We start from the raw sequence: 19638 nt of genomic DNA on the forward strand, positions 1-19638 counted from the left end.
CTTGGTTACAAGCATCGTCATGTGGATTATGGTGTCCCGACTATGTGAAACATCTATAAAGTACTGGCGAGTCAGTATGACCCTTTGGGATTCATCTTACCCTACACCACTTGGGTTAAGGTGCTTGTCAGGCACCTTTAGGATGCACATCAGGGCTGGGATGACCCCTCACTTCCTCATGGTCTCCTACAGCAATTGAGAATGTGGGACGAAGAGCTACAGGTCCTCTCTCAAGTCACACTGCCACGGCCGTACCTGCCAAAGGAGGTAGGCATTTCTGGCCTTCTAAGAGAAGTGCATATCTTCTGTGATGCATCTGAGGCGGCTTATGGCTCAGTGGCATACCTTCGTTCCACTGACAGGCATGGCGTTGTGCACCTGTCATTCCTGATGGCTCACTCCAGAGTCTCTCCCAAGCGGCTTCACTCCATGCCAAGATTGGAACAGTGTGCTGCACTTAGTGGAGCACAGCTCGCCCAGGTGCTGGAGAAGGAACTCACCATCATCACTGACCAAATAAATCTGTGGTCTGATTCTACAACAGTGCTGACCTGGCTGAAGTCTGAATCCTGCCATTTTAAAGTCTTTGTTGGCTCCCGTGTGTCAGAGATACAGGAGTTGACTGACAGACACACGTGAAGATATGTTGATTCTATGAGAAACCCCGCAGATGATGTAACGCGTGGGAAAAGGCTGAAAGGGCTCGCAGAGCCAAACAGGTGGAGTCAGGGCCCACCATTTCTTCGGCTGAGTCCAGACCAATGGCCTCAGACCTCTACTGTGGAACAACCAACAGATACCTCAGAGATGTGCAAGTCCACCTTCTGTGGTGTTGCCGCTGCTGTTCCAACCCAGCCTCCCACTGACCTGAGCCAGTACAATTCCTGGAAGGAACTACTAGCAGCAACTGTGCAGGAGTGGCATGGGGCGGCTAACAGGAGCGACCACCCTACTGCAGAGGACTACCACCAAGCAGAGAGGTTGGTCCTTCATAGATCGCAGATGGACTGTTTCCAGCAGGACTACAACCTACTGAAGGTTGGTAAATCAGTCCCTAGAAGCAGTCCACTTCTGACTCTTTCTCCCGAGCTAGATGAGAGTGGACCTCATCAGAGTGGGAGGACGGCTTCAGCGTGCCACAGATCTGGAAGTCACAGTGCTCCACCCCATCATTCTGGACCCAAGTCATCCAGTGACTAGGTTGCTAATCCAAGACTTCAACAGCCGTCTTGCCACCCTGGTCCAGAGTGCGTGTTTGCAGAGCTCCGGAGAACCTTCTGGATTCTGAGGGGGCGTGAAGCTGTTCAGTGCTACCAAACCAGCTATGCAGAATGTAAGCGTTGGAGAGCCAGACCTAAAGTACCAAAGATGGCTGACCTACCTGAGGTCCGTTTGCGTCTATTCAAACCTGCCTTCTATTCTACAGGGATGGACTGCTTTGGGCCATTTGAGGTTAAGGTGGGAAAATGCTTGGAGAAAAGGTGGGGAATCATATTCAAGTGCCAACCTGTGAGGAGTACGTTGAGAAAGTCAAGCAGGAATTCCACAACAGCGACAACAGTGATGTGGATCTGGACCCCTGCTGCACTCTGAACAGAAAGATCAGAAATGCACAGTTGGTGCAGTACAACTTCATCCTGGTCGTGGGAGAGAAGGAGAAGATGAGCAACACTGTGAATGTTCGCACCCGGGACAACAAAGTCCACGGTGAGCGCAGTGTGGAGGAGTGCATCGAGCGTCTCAAACAGCTAAAGACCTCCAGGAGTCGGAACACCGAGGAGGAATTCTGAGCTTTCTTAAACAGCTTCTCAACAGTACCTCAATTCTCTTGTACACCAGTGCTGTACACTTAGACCTTCTCACCTCCATTGATTCTGATGCCTTCCTGATGGCTCGCCGCCGGTTCATTGCTCGTTGAGGAAGACCTGCTGAATTGCTCACAGACCAGGGGACAAATTTCATAGGAGGACAGAGAGAACTCCGTGAGACCTTCCGAGGAATGTCCCCGTACCTCCAACAGCTCCTTGCCAGACATAAGATCGCCTTCCACTTCAACCCCCTAGCAGCCCCCCACTTCGAAGGAGTGTGGGAGAGAGAGATCTGCTCCGCTAAGAGAGCCCTGTATGCCACAGTGGGTTCTCAACCTGTGCCAGAGGAAGTGCTCTCCACTGTACTTACTGAAGTAGAAGGGATCCTCAACAGTAAACCCCTGGGTTATGTGTCTTCAGATGCCAGCGACCCCGACCCAGTTACCCCAAACGTCCTTCTGATGGGGCAGCCTGATGGTTCGTTACCTCAGGTAGTCTACCCTGAGAGCGAACTTCTTAGTCGCCGACGCTGGAAGCACTCCCAGGTTTTGGCTGATCACTTCTGGGCTCGTTTTATTCGGCTGTATGTGCCAAGTCTACAAGCTCGCCAGAAGTGGTATGACACAGCTACTGACATCAAAGAAGACTCTGTGGTGATGATCACTGACCCACACCTCGCCCGAGGCCTTTGGCCCATTGGGAAGGTGGTCAAGGCTAATTATAGCCCTGATGGACACATTAGGTCAGCTGACGTCAAGGTGAAGTCGAGACTTTATACCCGACCAGTTGCTAGGCTGGTGGTCCTTCCTGCGCTGCCGTCTGGGGAGGATGAGGACGATTCTACACCTGTACCAGCTACTCAACTATAGAACTTTGTGACCTACATTGATGAGCAAATGTATAAGATACATTTGGGGGCGGCTGTAGAAAAGGCCCCAAAGTTAGTTCATGTTCATACATTGTTAGATTTCTTTCAGTTAGATTTAGTGCCATTGTGGACCTTTAAGGGGCGGGGCATCACCCATGTGAAACATGTGTGATCAGTGACGATGTGATGGTATGCAGCATGATAGCGGAATGAGTGAGTGATGAGTGATGAGACAGCGGTCGGCAGAGTCATTCTCCGTTAGATTTTGGTTGTGCATGCATGAAGAGTAAGTATTGTCTGAGTGATTCGTGTGATGTTGTGTCTAGTTAATGTTGTTAGGTTTATATTCTGTATTTATTCTTTAAGTTGCACTGTTAGGGCACTGTGCGTTTGTAAATGCATGCATGTAAGAGGAAGATGAGTGTTTTCGCCATCTGACATTTGGAGCGTCAAGTTGCCAGGACAACAATGCTAAAGTGCAGCTTATGAACTCGATAGCTTTAATTTACACTGTGTGCTACTATTGCTATTGGTTATTGATGCACTAATAATTTATTTACATGCTGTTTTTTACACTCTGTGTTCTATCTAGTATAGGTTTTTAGGTTAATGATTTATTTATACTAGGTCTAATTTACATTTTACTGCTAAATGTTATTTATTCTGCACACGATACTGGACCTGGGTACAAATTTTGTTCCCTCATGTTTTTATATGTCTCTATGACAATAAACTAACTTAAACTGAACAAATATTGTTCTGGTCATTGTGGCCAAATGACAGCAGAACTTTTCTCCAGAAGGCCTTTTCTATATCTATGTGATCAGCAACAAAATACAATCAAGCCTAAAGTGCTGCTTCTGAAGGAAGAGCTCCCCTCTTGCATGACAGCCTGTCAACTAATGGTGATGTGAAACACTGTAGACATGGGCACCTTGTTCCAGGAGCTTCTAATTCATACAAGTCCTGCTTTTTGGTGATCTTCTATTGACTCTTGACCATCCTGACCAATTGTCAGCAACTAGCTTCTATTTTCTTCCTGATCACACAACTGTGCCATGCACTTTATACTTACAAACAACTGTTTGTCCAGGTGATTTTGGTGAGTTGAGCTGCCCACTGAACCTTTGGCAAAATCTGTGTTTGTGGTTGGTGTGCATGTGGGGGTTAAAGGCTAGCAGATGATTTCTGATTTGTGAAGTAGTGAAATTAGACTACTCATTGTAAATGTTCATTTAGGGGTGCTACTGCAGGGTATTTTGTGGCAGAGTTTTTGTTTGTATTGATTATCTTTTATTTTCTTTCAGTTTTGTAATACCAGCTTCAGAGTGAAGCTCACTTTCAGTTATGTTTATTTCTTTTGTTTCAGTAGCACCCATTTGCTTTTCATCTCCTCACCCTCTGTATTGTTGGAGATACAGAACCTGGGGAGCCTGACATCCAGCACCATACCCATGAACACAGGCACACAACGGGTGTGTGCTTAATCCAGAACTCTTCACCCTCTTCACCATGGACTGTGTCCCCACCCACTCCTCCAACACCCTGATAAAGTTTGTTTGTTGTTGTTTGTTGATTGATATATATATATATATATATATATATATATATATATATATATATATATATATATATATATATATATATATATATATATTTAAAAATTCAATCTAATTAATTACAGGCTTTGTAATTAATTGCAATTAATTGCAGTTTTGTCAAATAGCAATATTTGACACAATAAGTGAAGTTTTTCAATTCAAATAAAATTGTGCTTGACAGTTGAATCAATGAATAGACATATATGTGTTTATAATTTAAAATTTATTTTAATAAAAGGAAAATGGGACATATAGAAAAAAGTGATTTTGATGATTTAAAGCCTGAATTTAGTTGTTTTTTCCACTGTATGGCACATAAAATCAGCATATGTAGTTCAAGGAGCTTCAGAACTTTGAAAATCCAGATTCATTCTGTTTTCATCTTTTCTGGGTCTGATAAATGGTGTAATTTTGATGGTTCTTTTTATAGGAATATCAATTTTTATTTATGTAATTTTTTTATAAACAAAAAGCTTATAATGAAGTTATTTAAAGGCAGATATTTTTGTTGTTTAGGTTATTCCTCCTCCAAGGAGGCAGAGCCTCGATGGAGTAAAAACTTAAACCACAAAAATGTTTCATTTCTATTTATCTGCATTTTTCATCTGTCTGCTACATTCACAGATTACTGCAAATCTAAGTGCAATTATAGCGATTTTATTCAACATTTTAAGACTTTCTGTAAACTCAAGCACTGTCTAGAAAAGTGGTCTATTATGGGATGGCTACACCGTTAGCCGTTAGCATGACTCGTAGCTAACGTTAGCTCTGGTGCTAACAGCAACATGTTTTACATTGAGGAGATACCGTCGGCTTGAAGTGACGCAGTGATCAGAAAACTCTTTGTTGTACAATTTGCACACAACGACGCTTTTATCCAAGCTGCCATCGGGAAGATTTTTAAAAGGAAACTTTCTGCCCAACAAGCTCAATCTTGTCTTCCGTCACTGTTTACCAGTGCCTGACTTCACTCAGTACTTCCTGTGCTTCTTCTTCATGGCTACAAATAGACTTTAGGTTCATTACCGCCACCTACTGGGCTGGAGTGTTCATCAGAGTTACCAGAAATGCCAGAAATGAGGGAACTGAGGAGGGTGCAATTAATAGCGTTAACATCTTTAACGCGTTATTTTCGCAGTAATTAATTAATCGAAATTACCGCGTTAAGGTCCCAGTCCTAATTTTATTATAACTCTGCCAAGGAACGCGGCGGAGTTATGTGACGTGTACGTTTCTCTGTGAATCTGTCTGTCCTGTCCAATATTACTCAAAACAGACCAATGGATTTGGATGAAATTTTCAGGGAAGGTCAGAAATGACACAAGGACCAAGTGGTTAGATTTTGACAGTGATGTGGCTTATAGTCTGGATCCACGGATTTGTTAAAGATTTCCCATTGTTAGATATAGCGGCCGGCATGGCGTCACTGTAACCATGACAAGTGAACGCTGCCTCAGCTCCCTGCTGACAATCATGTGATCCTACTACAAATCTGCCGTTGCCGACTTATCGGAATTGATACAAAGAACAACTGATTAATTGATTAAATTGTGAGGGTGTTTCTGAGTCCCATCAATTCCCGCCGCCCGCTATATATTTAAGTCAGACACTTCACACACACATGCATAACACATGCCTGTGTTCAGCGCCAGGTCAGAGAATGAACAGTCTTGGCGGAGTATTGCGCTCTCTGAGTGTTTTTCTTGTTGATATATATTTCAAGGCTTTATAAATCCTCCCCACACACCTCACATCACCGCAGAGCAACACTATGCAGCGATCAGATGTCTGTGTGAGACGGACAGACCAGATACTGAATGCCGCTATACCATATGCTATACTCAGGGGAGACGGAGGAGACTGACTACGGTCACTGAGCCAATCAGAGCCCAGCGCTGTACGCTGGTCGCTATGACTGAACTGTTGTGCTGCAATGCACCATGGGAGTTCGGGGTGTTGGTGGTTTAAAATCATTGTTGTGGTTTATGTTAGTGTTCCAGTGTTATTAGTATTTATGTTTTATTGTGTTTTTGTGGTTTAGTGAGCCTAGTTAGTTTGATTAAGTGTCATGTTTTCAGGACCGTGAGTGTGAAGTGTAGTGTGTTTGATGACTTCCTGCCACATTTATACTGTAATCTGTGTCAAAATAAAAGTCCTAGGCAATTCTAATGTTCCTAAAGAGTAGGTACACATTGTCTAGTATTATCTTTTAATTGAACTTGCCACAGTAAGAACCACAGAAAAAATATCTGTACTGAAAAATTCTACAATATAACGAAACATCCGTGGAACCAAACCCAATCCAAAAATCCGCAATATAGTGAGGCCGTGAGAAGTGAACCGTGATATAATGAGGGACCAGTGTATTGCAATATTGCCAACATTTGCACACAGATTATATTTGTAACTATTTTTTTATGTCATTTTCTTTTTATTCTATTTTTGTTATTATTTCTTATTTCATTTTTTTTAATCTTATGTCATTTTATTTTTTTCAGCTGTGTGAAGGGAGTTCACAAAATAAGAATTTCATCAGTCAGGGTAACCACTGTGTTTTTACTGTGTGTATGACAACAAAGCTCTTGAATCTTGAATCTGATTTCAGGGAGGATGCAGAGGCTCCAAAAGCCAGCCTGGTGAAGCCCAACTCACTCTCCACATCCCGTTCGGGAAGCTCCACCCAGTCCATGGCTTCACAACATGGGACCTAGAGTCCAACGAGCCTGTGTTCCTGCTGTGACAGCCCTCAAGGAAACCTGTCAAGCCTCCAACGTCCCTCAATCCCCACCTGCCTACAATCAGACAGTTCCCAAGATTCCAGAACCCTGTTCTACATCCACCACCATATCTACATCCAACTCTAAGCCCAGCCCACCACATAAGCTGAGTCCTGGGAACCTGGCCCACATGGGGGCCACTCCTGTTATGATCCCTGACCAAACCAAGGCCTTCCAGACAGTGTAGAAGAGAGAAATAGAAAACTGTATTCACAGAGGAATTGGTCTAGTCAGCCTCAGGAAACGACAGCCAGCTGAACCCAAGAGTTTGACTCTGACAAACATCCATTCATTAAATCCAAATATATTCTCAGTATTCACAAACTGATGAACATGTTCAGCAGTTTAACTCATGGAAAATCTCTTCACACTTTATTCTTCTTCTGATGTTTCTTACTGGTACATTGTCATCAGTCATGGGGTAGTTTTTTTATGAAGTCTGATTCTGAAAAACGATGCTGTTGAAACTGCAACAGCAGTTGGTTGTTTATAGAAGCAGAGACTTGCATGAACAAGAGAGTGGATAAGATGTGATGAAATCAAGAGTATGAGCCATACTGTAGTTGGTGAAAATTAGCACTTGGACATGCATGCCAACTTCATTCACTTTGTAGAAAACAACAGATTGATTACATGTACTACTAGAGAAGTTAAAATATTTCATAAGGAAACAGCAAAAAATGGACACATACCTGTTACAGTATGTTTTTAACTAACAACCTAGCACCTTCCTACACAAAGTCCACCGCTTTACATGTGTTACTAATGAAAATACCTGCACCTATGACTAAACTAATAAAAGTAGTTTAACTTTAATATTGTACAGTATATTAATGGGATAAATGGCTCTGATTGTATAAACCAACCTTGTGTGAACACTTCATTTATCCATCAGTACCTGTCACACACACTAATCCTTTTGTCACTGATTCCTCTGTGCCAAGGATATACATAATAAACATACAAGAGCCACATGTAGACATGCACAATGTCCCATTTTCAGTAGCTAAAGAGTGAACTCATAGCACATTTCATGTATACACTGTTTATTTCTGAAATGTCAAGGTTCCATAATATTTAAAAGAAGCATGTGAGACTTTTTCAAATGCTCCTCCCTGGAGTGTGTAGTTCAGAGGCATGGCAACATAATAGGGCAAAGGAAAACATTTACATGGTAAATTAAATCAAAGAGGAGTTGAGATGGATGCAAAATAACGTAAAACAATCCTTAAAGAACTGTGGTTGTATGATGATGTGGATGAAAAGGAAAATTCTATTGGTGGAAGGTCGGTGTATCTTTTGAGATGGGTATTATTAGAGGTTATCTTCTTGTTCACATATGAATTCAACACACATATACACACATGCACACACACATGGCTGCACTCTTGCTCAATGTACACTGCACTTCAGCATCAATGTTATTGTTAGCATATTTATTCAATAGTTAAATTTTAAACCAAATAACCATCACAGACTGTACAATGCCTGTGGTGGAAAATCCTCTGATCAAATTTCAAGCAAATAACACAACTGCCATCAATATTTAGAATAGATAGGTGCTGTTATGCCGTACAACTTTTACTCTTTATTTGGCCACAGGATTACTGTTAGTAATCAGGTGACTCAATGTGATATATTAGGATGTACGATAATTGTGTAGCCAGTGTTGAGTTTGAGAAATTACATTGGTATGGAGAGACTGTTGAGTTTGATAAATTAGTCAGAATATTGCCCTGTATTTTGCAAACAGACCATTGATGTCTTGCACTTCTTCGAGCCACTTTGTGCTTATAGACAGACATACTCTCACTATAACTAAATTGTCAATCTTGTAGCTGTTGTTAATAAAGTTGGATTAGGAAAGGATCATGTTTAGTATTAACCCTGTATAGGTGGTTTCTTAAAAATATAAATAAAACTTGTAAATTAAAAATATGAATTAAATTCTACTTTGTCAAAAAATGCTTTGATAACTTTTTTTTTTCAAACTGGAAAAATTACCTTTTTTGAAATAAAATTTGTAAAGCCATCTTTTCCATTTTCTGACTTTCATTTCAGGATAGGATACTGACTGATGGCACACATATAATATATATTAAATTTCAACAAAATATTTTGGAAAAATGCAGATTTAAGGAAGTATAACATTGCCATGGGTACAGTGAATCACTCTGTGGGCATCAACATGACTCACATTTTATATTTGTTTACATTTTTGAAAAGAAAATTGTCCAAACTACAGTACCAGTCAAAAGTTTGGACACACCTTCTCATTTAATGCTTTTTCTTTATTTTCATGACTATTTAAATTTTAGATTCTCACTGAAGGCATCAAAACTATGAATGAACACATATGGAATTGTGTAGTAAACAAGAAAGTGTCAAAACATGTCAAAGTCAAAACATGTTTTATATTTTATATTCTTCAAAATAGCTACCCTTCCTTTAATTACTAATTTACACACTCTTGGCATTGTCTCGATGAGCTTCATGAGGTCGTCACCTGAAATAGTTTTCACTTCACAGGTGTGCCTTGTCAAGGTTCATTTGTGGAATTTCTTGCATTCTTCATGGGGTAGGGACCATCAGTTGTGTTGTACAGAAGTCAGGTTGATACACAGTTGACAGCCCTATTTGACAACTGTTAGAATCCATTTTATGGCAAGAACCAATCAGCTAAGTAAAGAGAAATGACAGTCCATCATTACTTTAAGAACTGAAGGTCAGTCCGGAAAATTGCAAAAATTTTGAATGTATCCCCAAGTGCAGTCGCAAAAACCATCAAGTGCAATGACGAAACTGGCTCACATTAGGACCGCCCCAGGAAAGCACCTGAGATTAAAGCCCAGATAAATGCCACAGCTTCCTTAGCCATCAGCTCCTCTTTGCCAAACAGCTCTGGTACCTAATTCTCAGCCAGTGGCAGACATAAACTCTGTCAGAGGCTCATCAGCTGGTCCCTGGTTGCTGGGTCTCCACTGACAGGAAGGGAATCCAACGGAAAACATTATAAAGTACTCTGAAATTGACAAAAACATGAAAGTCGGAAGCCACATTGTTCTACTGACAACAAATTTAGGTTGTTACTTTGGTTTACAAATGAACTGCAGACAAAGTGGGGGAAAAGTGAAAAGACACAGACAAAAAAGCACCAGTAGATAAAAATTGTTGTCTATACAAGTAGTATACAAGTAGATAGAAATTGTTGTCTTTAGCAAAGACTATATGCTTCATCAAGTGAAGCATTTAGTCTGTGCTCAGTTTAAATGAGTGATATCAGACAAACTTATGGAAAGGACAGTTGGCAAAATTAACATATTTAGAAAAAAAATGAAAGAACTAAACTTAATTTTTCTTTTGTTTGTATGAAGTCATTGTCATTCTTCTCCTCTCCTCACCAAGCCTAAATCCATTTTCACAAATTCAAAAACATCAATCCTGATGTGCTTTCCTCAGATCTCTTGCATCTAGTCTCTGTCCGCTTCTCTTCAATTAATGAATCAGTGGACTACTACAACAAATCTCTCAGTAATCTCCTGGATCTCCATGCCCCTCTTAGAACCTGAACTGTGTCTTTTTCACGCTCAGCACCCTGGTACACCTGCACGCTGCAGAAACTCAAGACTGCTGGCTGTGCCCTTGAGCAGTGTGCTAAAACATCTGGTCTCTCTGTTCATAGGTTAGCATTTCAAGACCATCAAAAAGCCTATGCAAAGTCACTCAAGGATGCTCTGTCTCAGTTCTAGTCAAATATCATCAATAACAGTCCTGGAAATTCCCAGCCACTTTTTTCTACAATAAATCATCTCTAAATACCTCAGTCCCAAACACACACGTACTCAGAGGAGCAGTGCAACACATTCCTCACCTTCTTCAAAGCTAGGATCGACACTGTTCACTCGCATCTTTCCAGTTATCCAGCTCCAGATACACTGCCATCCTGCTCATAGCGTACAGTCCTCCACCTTCTCCAGCGTTTCTCTGAGATCTCACAGTGTGAAACGGAAGCCCTCATCAGGAAAATGAAACCATCCACCTGCCTCCTGGACCCTTTTCCCACAACACTGATTAAATCAAACCTCTTTGCCATAGTTCGCCTCATCACTTCAATAATAAACCTCTCTCTACAATCTGGCCATGTTCCATCTGCATTCAAAGCAGCTGCCATTAAATCACTTGTGAAAAAACCCTCCCTTGACCCAGAAGTCCCAGCCAACTACAGGCCCATCTCCAACCTCCCGTTGATATCCAAGGTGCTGGAAAAGGCTGTTGCAGCTCAGCTTCAGGATCATCTGCATTTACACGACCTGTATGAAAAATTCCAGTCAGGTTTCCGCTCTGTTCACAGCACACAATCTGCTCTGGTCCATGTCACTAATGATCTTCTCATGGCAGCTGATGTCGATCTCCTTCCCTCTTCATCCTCCTCGACCTGACAGCTGCGTTTGACACCACTGACCACCTCATTCTGCTCAAGCACCTCCAAGCTGTGTGCAATATCATCAGATATTGGACTTTCAAACTCTGCTTTGGATTGGTTTGCATCCGACCTCTCTGGGAGGATCCAGTTTGTCAGCATGGGAACTGTAAGGTCTGACACACTTCCTGTTACCTGCAGTGTCCATTAAGGGTCTGTCCTTGGTCCATTACTTTTTATCATATACACGTTCCCTCTTGGCCGAGTCATCGGCCAATATGGAATTTCATTGCATTGCTATGCCAATGACACCCAGTGGTACCTCAGGACTGACTCAACCTCTTCGACTGCTCCGTCATGATCATCATCATCACCACTCTCAACACTCACCACCTGCCTGGAAGAGATAAAGGCATAGATGAATCACAATTTCCTTCAACTAAACTGCTCTAAATCCGAAGCCATACTCCTCACCCCTCACAAGTTACAGTCCTCCTCCATAACCACCACCCCCTATTCTGAACAAAATATACCCCTTTCATCTGCTTTCACCAACCTTGGTGTGAGACTGGACCATCACCTAACCATATCTGTTTACATTTTTGAAAAGAAAATTGTCCAAACTACAGTACCAGTCAAAAGTTTGGACACACCTTCTCATTTAATGCTTTTTCTTTATTTTCATGACTATTTACATTTTAGATTCTCACTGAAGGCATCAAAACTATGAATGAACACATATGGAATTGTGTAGTAAACAAGAAAGTGTCAAAACATGTCAAAGTCAAAACATGTTTTATATTTTATATTCTTCAAAATAGCTACCCTTCCTTTAATTACTAATTTACACACTCTTGGCATTGTCTCGATGAGCTTCATGAGGTCGTCACCTGAAATAGTTTTCACTTCACAGGTGTGCCTTGTCAAGGTTCATTTGTGGAATTTCTTGCATTCTTCATGGGGTAGGGACCATCAGTTGTGTTGTACAGAAGTCAGGTTGATACACAGTTGACAGCCCTATTTGACAACTGTTAGAATCCATTTTATGGCAAGAACCAATCAGCTAAGTAAAGAGAAATGACAGTCCATCATTACTTTAAGAACTGAAGGTCAGTCCGGAAAATTGCAAAAATTTTGAATGTATCCCCAAGTGCAGTCGCAAAAACCATCAAGTGCAATGACGAAACTGGCTCACATTAGGACCGCCCCAGGAAAGCACCTGAGATTAAAGCCCAGATAAATGCCACAGCTTCCTTAGCCATCAGCTCCTCTTTGCCAAACAGCTCTGGTACCTAATTCTCAGCCAGTGGCAGACATAAACTCTGTCAGAGGCTCATCAGCTGGTCCCTGGTTGCTGGGTCTCCACTGACAGGAAGGGAATCCAACGGAAAACATTATAAAGTACTCTGAAATTGACAAAAACATGAAAGTCGGAAGCCACATTGTTCTACTGACAACAAATTTAGGTTGTTACTTTGGTTTACAAATGAACTGCAGACAAAGTGGGGGAAAAGTGAAAAGACACAGACAAAAAAGCACCAGTAGATAAAAATTGTTGTCTATACAAGTAGTATACAAGTAGATAGAAATTGTTGTCTTTAGCAAAGACTATATGCTTCATCAAGTGAAGCATTTAGTCTGTGCTCAGTTTAAATGAGTGATATCAGACAAACTTATGGAAAGGACAGTTGGCAAAATTAACATATTTAGAAAAAAAATGAAAGAACTAAACTTAATTTTTCTTTTGTTTGTATGAAGTCATTGTCATTCTTCTCCTCTCCTCACCAAGCCTAAATCCATTTTCACAAATTCAAAAACATCAATCCTGATGTGCTTTCCTCAGATCTCTTGCATCTAGTCTCTGTCCGCTTCTCTTCAATTAATGAATCAGTGGACTACTACAACAAATCTCTCAGTAATCTCCTGGATCTCCATGCCCCTCTTAGAACCTGAACTGTGTCTTTTTCACGCTCAGCACCCTGGTACACCTGCACGCTGCAGAAACTCAAGACTGCTGGCTGTGCCCTTGAGCAGTGTGCTAAAACATCTGGTCTCTCTGTTCATAGGTTAGCATTTCAAGACCATCAAAAAGCCTATGCAAAGTCACTCAAGGATGCTCTGTCTCAGTTCTAGTCAAATATCATCAATAACAGTCCTGGAAATTCCCAGCCACTTTTTTCTACAATAAATCATCTCTAAATACCTCAGTCCCAAACACACACGTACTCAGAGGAGCAGTGCAACACATTCCTCACCTTCTTCAAAGCTAGGATCGACACTGTTCACTCGCATCTTTCCAGTTATCCAGCTCCAGATACACTGCCATCCTGCTCATAGCGTACAGTCCTCCACCTTCTCCAGCGTTTCTCTGAGATCTCACAGTGTGAAACGGAAGCCCTCATCAGGAAAATGAAACCATCCACCTGCCTCCTGGACCCTTTTCCCACAACACTGATTAAATCAAACCTCTTTGCCATAGTTCGCCTCATCACTTCAATAATAAACCTCTCTCTACAATCTGGCCATGTTCCATCTGCATTCAAAGCAGCTGCCATTAAATCACTTGTGAAAAAACCCTCCCTTGACCCAGAAGTCCCAGCCAACTACAGGCCCATCTCCAACCTCCCGTTGATATCCAAGGTGCTGGAAAAGGCTGTTGCAGCTCAGCTTCAGGATCATCTGCATTTACACGACCTGTATGAAAAATTCCAGTCAGGTTTCCGCTCTGTTCACAGCACACAATCTGCTCTGGTCCATGTCACTAATGATCTTCTCATGGCAGCTGATGTCGATCTCCTTCCCTCTTCATCCTCCTCGACCTGACAGCTGCGTTTGACACCACTGACCACCTCATTCTGCTCAAGCACCTCCAAGCTGTGTGCAATATCATCAGATATTGGACTTTCAAACTCTGCTTTGGATTGGTTTGCATCCGACCTCTCTGGGAGGATCCAGTTTGTCAGCATGGGAACTGTAAGGTCTGACACACTTCCTGTTACCTGCAGTGTCCATTAAGGGTCTGTCCTTGGTCCATTACTTTTTATCATATACACGTTCCCTCTTGGCCGAGTCATCGGCCAATATGGAATTTCATTGCATTGCTATGCCAATGACACCCAGTGGTACCTCAGGACTGACTCAACCTCTTCGACTGCTCCGTCATGATCATCATCATCACCACTCTCAACACTCACCACCTGCCTGGAAGAGATAAAGGCATAGATGAATCACAATTTCCTTCAACTAAACTGCTCTAAATCCGAAGCCATACTCCTCACCCCTCACAAGTTACAGTCCTCCTCCATAACCACCACCCCCTATTCTGAACAAAATATACCCCTTTCATCTGCTTTCACCAACCTTGGTGTGAGACTGGACCATCACCTAACCATATCAAACATCTGTGTAAGGAGTCACGTGGTGAGGTATCAGGGAATGGCTGCGCCGTAGGAGAGCTCTGAACCCCGTCAACCTAATTCTATTTTTTGGCAACTAAAACTCTCTCCAAACGTAATTTCAAGGCAGGGTTCTCGACGTTTTTGTGGAGGATGACTGCAAATTTGAAGAAAAAGAATGTTCAGACTCGTTTGCAAACGATGAACATTGGGGATGCTACTGCTAGCTCTCCTACAGCTAACACTGCTAATGCTAACACTGCTGACACCGGAGAAACTCCAAACACGGATATGAGCGCCTTATTCATGGAGATGACAAAAATGGGAGCAATTATGACTGGAGTAGCAGCTGATGTGTCGTTTATTAAGTCTGATATGGCTGAACTTAAGAACACTCTGAGTGCGACCCAGGTCCGGATGGCCGAAGCCGAGGGCCGCATCTCGGATATCGAAGACAAGGTAACTACTATGGCTCAGGACAACAGCGCATACGCTAAAACGCTCAAGCACCTCTGGGCTCGAGTTGAAGATCAAGAAAATCGAAGTCGCAGAAAGAATGTACGGCTTATTGGATTGAAAGAAGGCTCAGAGACTGGCGGAGGTTTGAGTGATTATGTACAGAAGATCCTTTCTGATGGCCTGGGTCTAACCGGAGCAGAGTTTGAAATCGAGAGATGCCATAGAAGTTTACAACCCCGCCCCGGACCGGACCAGCCACCTCGCATCATAATGATAAGATTTCTCCGCTACACTGCACGTCATAAAGTCCTGACTGTTGCTAAACAAAAGAAAGGTTTTACCTGGAATGATTGCCGCCTGTCGATTTACGAGGATATGACTGCAGAACGCGCAAAGCAAAGGAAACCATTCTTCCCAGTGATGAAAACGCTCTGGCAGCATCAGGTGAAACACACGCTGGCACATCCCGCAACACTCAAATTTACATGGAAAGGACAGCGAAAGAGCTTCGATGATGTGGAGGAAGCTCAGAGATTTGTACGTGACTACATTGAGAGTGAACTGGCCTGACGAGGATGTAAAAGTAGCGGACAGGAGAGAGTCCAGAAATAATTCCAAATGACGGGGACAGGATCACTGGGGTGCAGCCTGGGCAGCTGGAGGAGCCGAGGACGCTGTCTGCGGGACCCGCACGGACCAGAGACTACTTGAAGCTTCGCCTATTGGGCATGTGCGCTGTCATGTTCCTTTTTAGAACAGCGCCATTTATTTTTTGTTTTGTTTTTTCTCTTGAGAGCGTTCAATGTGAGGTACTAATTTTGTTTATATTTTGGTTCACATTAAGCTGTCGGTGTATGTTTAATTATTTCAGACAGGGAGGTACAGAGCGTTTAAATGTGGAGTAATGGGTAGCACAGGAATAAATATAGTTTCATGGAACATAAATGGCTGCAGCACACCAATTAAACGTAAGAAAATACTGAATTATCTTAAGTCTCATGACACTGACGTTGCTTACATTCAAGAAACTCACTTTGAAAATGAAAATGAAGCAGTGAAATTAAAGAGAGATTGGGTGGGCAAAATTTTTCATAATTCGGTTTCAAGCAAAAGTCGTGGTGTTATGATACTTATACATAAAAAGTTACATTTTGTTCTACTGCAACAATTTAAGGATGAAGATGGGCGACTTTTGTGTCTCCAAGCACTTATTAATGGTGTAAAAGTAGTATTGTGTAATGTTTATGCCCCAAATAGAGATGAACCTAAATTTATTTACAAAATCAATGAGATGTTGGGGAACATAGAGGGACATATCTTGCTAGGTGGAGACTTTAACAATGTGTTAGATGAATATATAGACAGAAGCACCATCAATACAACCTTAACAACTAAAACAGGATTGGCTTTGAAATCTCTAAGAGAAGATATTGGCCTGGAAGATATTTGGAGACTTGTTCATCCCTTGGAAAAGGAGTACACATTTTATTCTCATTCACACAAAACATACTCCCGAATAGATTATTTTTTGATCTCCAATGCATGTGTTGATCTAGTGGTGAACAGTAAAATAGGTGTCATTGCCTTAACCGATCATGCTCCTGTAGAATTACGTATAAACTTGCAAACGGAGAGAGTCAATAGAGGTAGATGGAGACTAAATACAAGTGTACTGCAGGATGAACAATTTGTGCTATCTCTACAAAAAGATATAGAATATTTTTTACAGGTGAATGTTGGGTCTACTGATAGATTAGCCACAGTGTGGGATGCTCTCAAGGCATTTGTCCGGGGAAAATGTTTGGGTTATTGCTCAAAGAAAATTAAAGAAAATAAGAACAAGATTAAAACTTTGGAGGAAAAAATATGTATTTTTGAAAAACAATTAGCTGAAAAATTCAACGAAACTAAATTTAAAGAAATCTGTAAACTTAAATATAATCTTCATGACATATATAACAAGAAAGCAGAGTATGCACTTTTCCGGCTTAAAACACATTTCTATGAAAATGGTGAAAAAACAGGGAAACTATTAGCAAGACAACTTAAAAAAATAGATAGCCAAAATGTTATTACAGCAATTAAAAAAGATGATAAGTTAGTTACATCGTCATCTGATATTAACACAGTTTTTAAAACATTCTACCAAAACCTTTATACATCTGAAAATAAGACTAACACGAAACAACTAGATGAATTTTTTGATAAAATAACAATACCAAAGATTTCACAAGAAGAAAAGGACAAATTGGAAACCCCCTTAACAGAGGAAGAAGTAAAGAAGGCAATTAATGCAATGAAAACTGGAAAGTCACCGGGGATTGATGGCTTTCCGGCTGAATTTTACAGGAGATTTACAGACACACTCTGCCCATTTTTAACAAGAGTATTTCATGAAGCTTTTGAACATGGGCTGCTTCCTCCAAGTTTTAATCAGGCAATAATATCACTTATCCCGAAGACTGACAAAGACGTAACGGACCCAGCCAATTATAGACCAATAAGTTTAATAAATGTTGACTGTAAAATATTATCTAAAATACTAGCAACAAGATTAGAAACTGGGTTACCACAAATTATACATAAAGACCAAGTTGGGTTTATCAAGGGCAGATCTGCATCTGATAATATGAGAAGGTTGTTACATCTCTTATGGTTGAACAAAAACAACGTTGATCCTGTGTTAGCCATATCTTTAGACGCCCAAAAAGCGTTCGACAGGGTAGAATGGTCTTTTTTATTTACTGCTCTGAAAAGGTTTGGTTTGGGTGACAATTTTTGTCACTGGATTAAGATTCTGTATTCCAAGCCACAGGCAGCTGTTTTTACTAACGGGGTACTCTCCCATTTTTTCGATATTTCCAGATCGACCCGTCAAGGGTGCAGTTTAAGCCCTCTTTTATTTACCATCTTTCTAGAGCCCTTGGCTATTCAAATTAGAGAAAATTCACTAATCAGAGGTGTGTTGGGGGGAGGAAGGGAACACAAATTGTTTTTATACGCAGACGACATTTTGGTTTTAAGTAAAGACCCTGCTAACTCTATTACAACTCTGCTAGAGGTTATTGATGAATACTCAATGTACTCTGGGTATAAAATTAATTGGCAAAAATCTGAAGCCATGCCAGTCTCTCAAACTTGCAGTCACGGCTCTGTGTCTGGTTTCAATTTCAGGTGGATGCATAAAGGGATGAAGTATCTAGGAATTGAGTTGGACCCAGACATTGAGGATATTTTGGCTGACAGCATGGGCAAATTGATAAACAAAATTAAGACAAATTTGGATAAATGGAGTAAATTAAATTTGACATTATGGGGGAAGGTAAATGCAGTGAAAATGGTCATAACCCCACTTATTAATTACTATACCGGAATGTTACCAATATGTATCCCCCAGCCACTATTATTAAATTACAATAACATGATAAAACACTTTCTCTGGGATGGTCGTAAACCACGCATTAACCTAAGTCGACTCTGTCAGCCGAAAAAGGAAGGGGGCTTAGCCCTGCCCAATGTGGAACACTACAGTATATCCTTCGAAATGTCTAGACTAGCCAAACATTGGGCGGGGAAAGTTGACCTGGATTGGATTTTAATTGAACAGGAACTTACTTCTCCATTTACGCCAATCGAAACTTTATCTCAAAAGTTGAACAAAGACAAGTTTGAAAATCCAATCTTAAAATTTTCCAAAATGGTATGGCTGGAGGTACATAGAAAATACAAGCTTGATCCGTATGTCATGAGGTACTCGTCTTTATGGAACAACCCCAAAATTAAGATTGGCAAACAGTCTATCTACTGGGCACAATGGCTACGAAAAGGTATAAGAACTGTTGGTGACTTATTTGAGGGCGATGTCTTTATGACATTTAATGAAATCAAGCAGAAATTCAAATTAGAGGGTCATGGCCACTTTTGGAAGTATTTACAGATACGGGATTGTTTAAAAGGAAAATATAAATCACAGGAGAGAACCCCAGTAGAGACATTTCTGCTATTACCTCCACTACTGTGTAAAGCCTCTAAATGGTATAACGTTTGCCCTTGGGCAAATAATAACACAATTAAAAGTCTAAAAGCAATATGGGAAAAAGATTTACATTGTTTTATAGATGACGATATTTGGGATTCAATTATGTCAAATTGTGGATTATATGTTAGAGAAGCCAAGGGAAAATTCATTCAATATAAAATTCTCAATAGATATTACTATACCCCCTCTCGACTTTATAAAATGGGTATTAGCAGAAATGATCTGTGTTGGAAATGTCAGAAAGCTCAGGGTACTTTGATGCATGCTCTGT

General features: G+C 41.1%; 1 protein-coding gene across 1 annotated transcript in view; it reads left to right on the forward strand.

Annotated features, from left to right (window-relative positions):
* The window catches only part of LOC111572159 (CXADR-like membrane protein), a 127117-nt gene extending 118031 nt beyond the window's left edge, over positions 1-9086 (forward strand). The window contains 2 exon segments of the mRNA XM_055017294.1: positions 6883-6967; positions 6969-9086. Of these exon segments, the coding sequence (XP_054873269.1) occupies positions 6883-6967; positions 6969-7241 (358 nt within the window). The 3' untranslated portion in view covers positions 7242-9086.
* Positions 9087-19638: the final 10552 nt, after the last annotated feature.

This window comes from Amphiprion ocellaris, chromosome 14 (assembly GCF_022539595.1).
Source record: "Amphiprion ocellaris isolate individual 3 ecotype Okinawa chromosome 14, ASM2253959v1, whole genome shotgun sequence".
Taxonomy (NCBI): Eukaryota; Metazoa; Chordata; class Actinopteri; family Pomacentridae; genus Amphiprion; species Amphiprion ocellaris.